At 47.1% G+C, this 9,600-nt stretch overlaps 1 protein-coding gene across 3 annotated transcripts in view; it reads right to left on the bottom strand.

The window, feature by feature from the left end:
- The window catches only part of CACHD1 (cache domain containing 1), a 58,899-nt gene that overhangs the window by 8,287 nt on the left and 41,012 nt on the right, over window positions 1-9,600 (bottom strand). For all 3 annotated transcript variants that reach the window (XR_004081926.1, XM_031058579.1, XM_031058578.1), the window contains 6 exons: window positions 9,443-9,585; window positions 8,044-8,225; window positions 5,988-6,098; window positions 3,238-3,360; window positions 1,294-1,393; window positions 1,087-1,203 (listed from right to left, as the gene is read on the bottom strand). Coding sequence is in view for 2 of the 3 variants with exons in the window: in XM_031058579.1 (XP_030914439.1) it covers window positions 1,087-1,203; window positions 1,294-1,393; window positions 3,238-3,360; window positions 5,988-6,098; window positions 8,044-8,225; window positions 9,443-9,585 (776 nt within the window). In the remaining variant the exon portion in view is untranslated. The remainder of the gene's footprint in view (window positions 1-1,086; window positions 1,204-1,293; window positions 1,394-3,237; window positions 3,361-5,987; window positions 6,099-8,043; window positions 8,226-9,442; window positions 9,586-9,600) is intronic.

Raw genomic sequence — 9,600 nt, 5'->3', positions numbered from 1 at the left:
GCCTCTGCTTCCAGAGGTGGAGGCTCCCTCAGGAGTTCTGTGAGGGAGCGCCATGCTCACAAAACAAAGGCTGATTAAGGGGTGGGTATGTTTTGCTACCCAGATACTTCTGGGTGAAAAGGCTTTGCTGAAGATAGAAGGGAACTGGCTTAGTTGTGAAAATGAGATGTGGCAGCAGAGGTGACATTTCACTCCTTCCCAGCACTCCTGACCCATGCCCACGGTGCCAGCCCTCAGTGACCTCCCCATGGCTCTGATGGGAGCCACCACCATGTGCTGGAAACTTCCTGAGCCTTAGAAAAAGCCACCACAGCACTGCCCAGCTCCTGCAGACTCCTTCCTGATTGCTTTCTACAAGTTTCTGCTCCATCCTACACAATTTCCTTCCCGACATCACACTTCCCACTTGGCATTTCAAGTGTGGGGAAAATGTTTAAGCCAACCTGACACAAATGAATGTATTCTGACATGACTTGCAAATATTTTCCAATCTTCTCCCACAATGTGGCAGCTTTGGAATCGTTGTGGAGGGACTTTGGGAAGGTGGATCTGTGAGGGATGGCAGCCCCTGGTTTAGACTCCTCATGAGGGGAAGCTCACACAGGATCCACAGAGAGCACAGAGTGTGCAGGACCCCAGAGATTTCAATCTCACAAATGACAGCCTGGGAATGCTCACCAGTAAATGGATTTATTTGGATACCTAAAGATCAGTTATTAGAGACCTGACAGGAGGCCAGAGCTGGAGCCAGAGGTCAGCTCAGATCCAAAGCAACACATCCCAGCCATAGCTGGAAAATCCTCACCCAGCATCAGCAAACTGCCCTTCTTCCCCTGCTGCTGGCTGAGACCCTGCAGACAGCAGCCACACTTGGCCAGGGCTCACATCCATAACCCCAGGGCGTCAGGGGACTCTGTTTGTGCAGCCTGGTTTGTGTCTGGAGAAGGGGAACAGAGGCCAATCCCCACGGAAGGCTGGCTCCCAGCCCGGCTGCTGAGCCTGGCAGGGACCTGTGTTTCCAGCCAGGAGAAACCCAACCCAAGCAAAGCCCACTCAACAGCCAAACCAGAGAGAAGCCATGCTCACCACTAAGCTGGTGTTGAACTTGTAGAAGCGCTGCACAGTCCTGTCGCTGAAGCTGTTGCAGAGGTTCTTCTTGACAAAGTTGGGGTGGTTCAGGATGTCGTTTGCTACCAGAGGCTCCTAAGGGGGAAAGGCAGCATTTGATGCCTTTGGAATCAGACCCAGACAGGAATGAGAGGTGTGGAATAAGGCAAGAGAAAGCAGGCAGACCTTGTGAGTGATGTGCTGCTGCTCCACGGGCGCGTGGCCCTTGGGGTCGATGAGGGTTGGATGTGCCACCAGGTACCCCCTGTCCTCCATGATGAAGCACCTGCCCCCAAAACACAGCGAGAGCCTCCTGTTAGACCTCCTTGGGCTTCAGGGCAACGGGGTGAAACAAAACATGGTCTTAAAGGGCTTTGAAAGGTTTCCATTTAACAGGGCCATGAATGAAATTCCCTGCAAAATGTCCTTAAAGAATGTGTTGGGTATTTCCCCGAAGCTTTTCCATCTGTTACTGCTCCAGAGAGCCAGGGCCATCAAGGAGTTGAAAACAGAGCTGATTAAAACCAGAAAGGAAAAGCCATCAGTGCATTGTCTGATTGGGGGAGAGCCAGAAAAGAACAGAGCCTAATGAACTTGGAAAGCTTTAATGGTTTATTAATTTACTATGTGACCAATTAAAGAGAGATTTCACACTCTCCTTTAATGCCCTCCCCCTTCAGAATTCGATTTGAGTGGGGGATAAATCACTCCTGCTCCACTCCCAGCCCTCCCAAGCTTTCCTCTCCCTTTTCAGCTCTTCCCACACTGGAGCTGTGTCCCAGTCCAGAATCCATGCAGTTCAACCCATGCCTTTTCCCCTCTCCCGTTTCCATGGCCACAGACAGCAGCGCTGGGGAAGGCACAGGACCGGGGTGGCACTGACATCAGGGACTCGGTGGCCACGGAGGGGACAGGGAGAGGTTAAAACCCCACTTGATGTCCCCAAAAGCTCAGCAGGGTGGCAGCCACAGCCCTGGCACAGCGGGGACCCGGCTGGATCCGGGGCTGGAGCAGCTTTCAGTGGGATTCCCATGGTGTGTGTCAGGTACCCACAGCAGCTCGGGGGAGCAGAGAGCAGGGGAAGCCTCTGTGCTCTTCAGGGGTACAAAGGAGGCAGGAAAACTTGGATTTATTGGGGGGTTTCCTTAAGAAATCCACATAGAGATGTGGTGTTTGCTCTTTTTCCTGACAGGAAAACCTTAGGAGAGATGCACTACAAAACCCCAAACACCTGCGTTTATATCGAGACTGGAAACATTGGATGCAATTTCTACATCAGAATGGTCTGAAAAGTATCTCAAAATTCCTCATTTGGGGAATGCAGGAACACAATAAAGCATCTGACCTTGCTGATCAGCAGCAGTTTTTTACTGGGAGGGAGTGATGCCAAACCAGAAATCCTGATTTGTTTTTCTTTTATATGCCATAAAATATATAGAAAAATACCCAAACCAGAAAAGAAATGGGAGGACGACAGCAAACCACTTCCCTTCCCAAATTTAAGGTTTAAAAACAAACAAGGAACCAACAGCAATGCCCAAACCACGTTATCAAGTTACTCCAGATCCAAACCAGAATTTATCCCAACCCCACAGGATTTTTCAGAAAAGGAACAATTAAGATACCCAGGGGTCTGACTGAAATTGGATACTCTAGATGAAACCAGGCTTCTTCTGCCTAGGCTGTGCTATGGATTTCTGAGAAAAACATCCCAAAGTTGTATTTGAATAATTGGAGTTAAAATAACTGAGATCCTGTATCATTCTTACACGCTCACAGGAACTAAATAGGTTAAATTAAAACAAACAAGAGAACTGGGAAGTGTGTTCATTTAATAAGGAATGTTTTTTCTACTCAGAATTTCAAAGAAATCTAAATATAACCCAAAAAATCAAATCAAATCTGTTATCTTCTGCTTTTGTAATCCTGCAGATTGTTTATTTAGCTGATGGCAGTTTGATCTGGAATAACAAAAATATCCACATAATCTTTATGAGAAGGGCAAGCACAAATTCTACTGGAAATCAGAGAACACACCCACTGAAAGTAACAGAATCCTTGGAGAAATTAAGTTGGAAATGACCTCTGGGTCACCTGGTTAAAGAAAATAAATATTTTATTTATTTTTACCTGATTTTGTTCCCGCCATCTTGGTTACAAACTGGCAGCAGGTCCATGAGGACTTTGTAGAAATATCTGAGGGTGAAGTCGATGCCCATCACAGCCACGGAGTGTCCTGAGGACATCTGAGCACTGCAGTGAGGGGGAAAGGGAAAAATTATAAATATTATAAATAATAAAAAATAATCTTTCTTCAGTGTAATAATAATAATAATAATAATAATAATAATAATAATAATAATAATAATAATAATAATAATTCCTATTTTAGTCACCCCTTGTACAACCAGCACAGGAGACAGCCCAGGAATGGATCCCACCCTACACACACCCCTACCACCTACAGACATTGAGTCCTGAGCGACAGAAATGAGGATTAACAATTCCCCATCCACACAAACAAAGAGGATGCAGCCCCTGTATTTTCCAATTCCCCCAGCTGGAAGGAGTTACCTGAACCCCCTCTGCTCAGCCCCCAGCAGGAGGAGTGAATGTGAAGGTGCCAGACTTTGAGCTAAATCCCTAAAACTCCGGAGTGTGGGAGTGATTGTGAATGGCAGGCAGAACATTGGAAGAAAATAACATTTCTTAGGGTGAGTTATGAAAAGGATCCTGTGATGTGGTGGTGTGCAGCAGGCTGAGGCTGCATTTTGTCCTTCCTCCATTCCTAACACCCCAGTGCTCCCAGTTTGCTCCCAGTAGCACTGAGAGGCCACAGCCAGACCAGTCCCCTCTCACCCCTGCAGGACACAAAAGGATCAGCTCAAGGGTGTGGGATTTGCACCCATGTGGACCTTACACCTCTGACTTGCTTCTCCTCAGAATTCACTTTTCTCCTTTACTTAATCCCTGAAGACAGGAATGAAAATGTTTAGAAAAAGAAAAAAAAACAAAGAAGATGTTGCAAGGCCCAGCTGGGCTGCACAAACAGCTCTGGCCACCCCTGCTCCATGGAAACCCAGCTCTGTTTACTGGGCTGAGGTTTGTTTGCTTTTCAAGAGAGGTGCAGGGGAGATGCAGTCAAATCTCATTTGTAGACAGATAAATACAGATTTTTAAAACCTGCGTTTGATTTATTGTTCACATTTCCTGGAGGAGGAAGGGAAGGATGGCAGTGAAGCAGCACAGACACATTTCATGTGTGACAAGGCATCAAGCTCTGAAGTTCTGCTCTGTCCTAACAGACATAAAGCCATTAGGATGTTGTAAATAGTTTAGCTTCATTTTCAAGCATTAAATCCTCCTGCTTTGCTGATGCCAACAGCATTAAACCACATCAGGCATAAATCTTCTCTTCCCAGCCTCCATAAAGAGGAATGAGATACACATGAAATGGGAATGAGAGGTGTCAGCTCTGGCTGCCCTGATGTGGGTATTTAAACCCTCCCAGCAGTCCCTAATGCCAAAATTCCTCTTAACTCCACAGATTCCTCCCCACCCCTCTGGATTTGGAGCTCAGGCCTCTTTGGGGATTATAACCACATGTGACTGTGAGCTTCAGAGGTCATATTTACCCAGGAATCACACTCACATCTGCCAAACTTTGTTTAACTGCTCTTTAATCATGTTCTAATAACCCACAGGAGCTTTAAGTTCTTAGAGCTGAGTAAACCATCCCTTGCTAGATAAAAATCAGAATTTTGATTAATTGCACTTCTCTCCTTACAGAAGTGTTTCCCCAAAGTAAATTCCTCTGTGAGAAGCACCACGCAGGGGCTGGGGCTGAAAATGCTCCTGCCAGAGCACACAGGCAGAGGTGCAGTGCTGGGAAATCCCACCCAGAGCAGGGGAATCTCTGGCAGGGTGGAGGAGCCACGTCCTGATCCCTGCTGGCTTTGGGGTCCCAGTACAGCACTGGAAGTTCCCTTGGTACTGCTGGGCTCTTGGGGAGGGAGCCTGGAGGAGACTCCATGTAAAAACCAGGACAGGTTCTTGGAATTTGGAAAAGCTTGGGACAGCAAAGTTGGGTCCGTGTTTTATAAACTGGGCTCCTTTAAACATCCTGCATCCCTAACCCTGGCCTCAGCCTGGGGCCTGGCCAGGAGGGAGCTGGAACAGCAACAGCCTGGTCCTCCAGGAAAAAGTCATTTCATGGAACCACGGAATATCCTGAGCTGGAAGGGACCCACAGGGATCATCCAGACCAGCTCCTGGCCCTGCTGTTCCCAGCAATCCTGGAAGGGCTCTTGGAGTTCCACAGGCTTTGGAAGCCCAGAAGTGCTGGATTGGAGCAGCCCAGGAGAGGAGCTCCCCAATTCCTGGAGGAAGGACAGCTCTGTCCTTAACCCCCTTTGTGGCCTCCAGTCCCTTCCAAACACCTCCCTGCTCCTTAAAACCCCCCAAGTGGAGGTGTGGGGGACTCCAGGGAATGGGGAGCTTGGCAGTCCTGATGGAGAAGGACTGAAGTGCCAGCAGAGAGGGAACACTTCCCAAACTGCCTCAGGAGAGCAATCCCTCTCCTCCTCCCAATTCTTGGACATCCCACCTCGTGTTCATCCAGGAGCACTTGCCTACCAATCAATCCTTTTTTTTTTTTTTAATATGCTGTTATTACTCCTCTACCAATAAAGCCACAGAATTCACATACTCCTATAAATTGGATTTCTCCCAGTGTTTCAATGCCCCATTTTTTTTCAGATGACATTTCACCAGCAGCACTTTAGGACCAGCTTTGGTTTTCAGTTCTTGAGCACATAGAGTCACCCAGCTCTGGTGATTCAGAGCCCTCCTGCCTGCCCCAAAGGCCCAGGGCCCCTCACCTGGAGGAATGCACAGTGTGGCTGATGGTCACCACATATCCAGCTCCTCCCACGTCCAGGTAAGGCCCAGTAAAGGTGATTAGTCCTGGATTGGCCACTGCATGCAGGTACCTGAGGGAAGCCAAAAGAAATGCTCACAATCAGTGCCAAAGTCTGTAACTTCAAGACAGAATCCTAGACTTTCTAAAATAAAACTGAATTTTGGACACTGTGAACAACAGGCACCAAATGATTGGTTTTTAATATCAAACAAGTACCTAAACACAACTAACTCCAAACTAACCCAGACTGGCTCAATAAGTGGTCCCCCAGTAGATCCAGCTGCATTAAAAAAGCTCAGTTTACTTCTGCACAGAACACATTTAATGTAATTTCAGACATTTTCCCCCAGAACAATGCAGGACTTGGTGCCAGCAGAGTCTCAAACTCAACCCTGGCAAAATGATTTTATTGCAAACCGAGGAGAAAAAACAGACGCGAGGCAAGAAAATTCAGAACTATGAGGCAGTGAGTATAAATTACAACCTCTTAAAACTTCCATCAGCACAAAATAAGCCACAGTCATAGGAGAGTTGGTAAAACTGTCATAGGAAAGTTGATAAAACTTTTGGCCACACTTTTCTGTAAGAAAAAGTGACCACTTTGCTTCTCCCTATCCAGAGCACCGACCCACGAGCAGCTTAACCCACTTCTGCTTTATTCCCAGTGTTTGACTTGCACCTCCTTCCCATAACACCACAAATCTCAGGGAAACAGGGGCCAGGAGAGCTGCCAGGAGCACTGCACAGGGCTGGGATCTGTGTCTTTCCCAGTGTGGCAGCACCTGGGCTTCTACACTGGAGCGCGGATACTTGCATGTATATACCTAGCAAAAACTAACAGTAAGGTTAGGACTAAGTCTTTTGTTCTCGGGTGTCTGTGGCAGCCATCTTGACATCTTCAGTGTCATGCTTTTTATAAGCTACAAGAACGAGGGGGGGGTTCCCTTAGTGGTTTGGTGTCATGGTTTGTATTTTTGTTTGGTTTTTGTAAGGGCTGTTTTGTGTGGGGTGGGGAAAAAGGGGAGGAAAAATGTGGTGGTGATGATAGTTAGTTGTTGTTTTGTGTTAGCAGGAAATATAGAGGAAAGTAAGTTGGAAATGTTGATGATAAATGGTTTGGACAATCTAGGAATATATGGTTTGATTGTTTGATGAAAAAATTTTAAAAATGTCAAGATAAAAAAAATAGATGCGTAAAATGGAATTTAAATGTAAGTTCCTAGAATTTGATAAAATAATCAATATGCCCGGCAACCATTACACTATCTGTTGTCTAGAGGTAGGTAGCGCGCCCTCCATGAATGGGGTCAAAGTGCATCAGTGCCCAGTTTGCGACGACCTTATCCATTAGACCATGACATTCTGGGTGTTAGGGGATTCATATGTTCGGCGGTCATGGGATGGACATGTCAAGAGGAAGATATCCCCTGCTCTGCACTTGAGGGGTTTATTGAAGAGACGCTAAGAAAAAACAAGTGTAAGAGGTCGGTATGCCGACGGATCCCAGCCTTCGGAGCACACCCAGAGCCTGCTCCCAGCTGGAATGTCCCCAGCTCTCTGCCCAAATCAGATGCTGCTGCATAATTAATCCCTCCTTGAAAGCAGTGAGGAAAACCCACAGTAAACAAACAAAAAGGCTCAGATATGAACAACCAAAAAGGGCCCAAGGAGCTCAAACACTCCTGAATTAGCTAATCCCTGAAGGGGATGCTCATTTTCTGAATATTTATGTCCCCATCTGCCATAGCTGGGCTATGAAACACCAACTACCCCACAAAATAAAAAGGCTGAAATCAGAACCAAAAAAAGTTTGAACTGCATTTAGGCTCTGAACTTTTTCCCCATGCTGAAAACATTTTTAAATAAATTAAAAAAAAAAAAAAAAAAACCACACCAAAAACCAAACAACCCACAGGCTACGAAATCAACTCCAAAACCGAAATCAACTCTAAACATTTCCCTTCTTGCCCTGGGAGATGATTCAAAGCTTTGCTGAAGGGACCCTAAAAACTCACCATTGTCTCCTGGTGGGATCAAATGCTTTGTCCATGAGGGAGCCGGGGTAGATGCGCAGCACCCCATTGGGGGTTGCTATGTAACGCCTGACAATGTAACTGTTGAGGCCACTGATCTCCATCTGGGTCATCCATTCATCCGTGCCGTGACTGGTTGCCATTACTTCATTCCTGACAGAGAACTGCAAAACAAAGGCAGAGCTGGCAGGGTTCCTGCAGCACTTGCATGGCAAGATAACAAAAGCTTCCCCGAGAGCCACCGGGGATCATCTCGGCTCAATTACTTGGTTCAAGGCTTCTCACACCAGACATTCCAAGCAGATTATTAGAATGAAATATTGGTGGTGTTATCTCTGTGGCTTTGCTTAACTTGGAGTAAATATAAATATTGTGCTGCTCGCACAGAAAATAGAGATTTCTCAGTTGTATGCCTAGGAACACCAAGGTGCTTCTGCTAAGAACTTAGCGTGGTTTTAACTTTTCTAGTGTTTGTTTCAACAAAGTTCTGCCCCCTCCTCTCTCCACTCTTAGATCAGATGTTGGGAAGGAATTCCAGGCTGGGAGGGTGAGGCTATCCAGAGAAGCTGTGGCTGCCCCTGGATGCCTGGAAGTGTCCAAGGCCAGGCTGGAGTGATGCCTTTTTGGGACTACCTAAAAACAGAGGCCAGACAAAATTAAGGGAATAAAAAGCAGTGCTATTTCTTGAAGGGCCTTCAGGTACATTTTGGGCAAAGCCCTCACGGGCTGTACCCAAAATTGACCACAGGACACAAGTTTTCACACTTTTATAAGTTTGGTCCATTTGCATATTGGGAGTTAATCTCCCAATTACAGCTTCAGGTAATGAAGTCATTTACCGCAAGTTTGCTCCCCCCAAATCACTTTTGTTTACATTTCTCAGGGCCTTCAGGTACCTCAGACAAAGCTCCCCAGGGTCTGTACCCAAAATGGACCAAAATCGACCACTGTCATAATTTTCAGACTTTTATAAGTTTGGTCCATTTGCATATGGGGGGGTCAATCTCCCAATTACAGCTTCAGGTAATGAAGTCATTCACCCAAAGTTTGCTCCCCCCAACTCATTTTTGTTTCCCTCTCCCAGGGCCTGAGGCAGTGAGGAGTCCCTGATTGCCAGGCCTGGAGAGGAATTGTTGTGTCTGCCCAAAATGGGACAGCAGCAGCTCACACTGCACATGGAGTTTGGAGTTCTGCACTAAAGAACTGCAGGGTCACAAATACAGAAAAACAGAAAAGCCGAAATCCCAAGGCGTCAGGAGCACCCTGGGCTCGTGGAAGGTGCTGGCCATGGTAGGGATGGGATGGGCTGGGCTTTAAGGTCCCTCCCAGTGCAAAGTGCTGGGATCTGGGGATTGCAGAGCAGCCCAGGGGCTGTGCCCACCTTGAGGCCGGGGTTGGCGATGAGGCGCGTGTTGTCGCTCAGGTAGGCCGTGTAGTGCTCCACCATCCGCTTGGTCTCGGGCTGGCTCAGGTGCTCGTAGGGGGAGGAGAAGCTGCCTGCAGACAGCATCACTGTGGGGCTCTCTGCAAACACCAAAC

Source organism: Geospiza fortis, unplaced genomic scaffold (assembly GCF_000277835.1).
Source record: "Geospiza fortis unplaced genomic scaffold, GeoFor_1.0 scaffold396, whole genome shotgun sequence".
Taxonomy (NCBI): Eukaryota; Metazoa; Chordata; class Aves; order Passeriformes; family Thraupidae; genus Geospiza; species Geospiza fortis.
The sequence above is the reverse complement of the archived record's forward strand: the minus strand, read 5'-3'. Positions and strand labels throughout refer to the sequence as shown.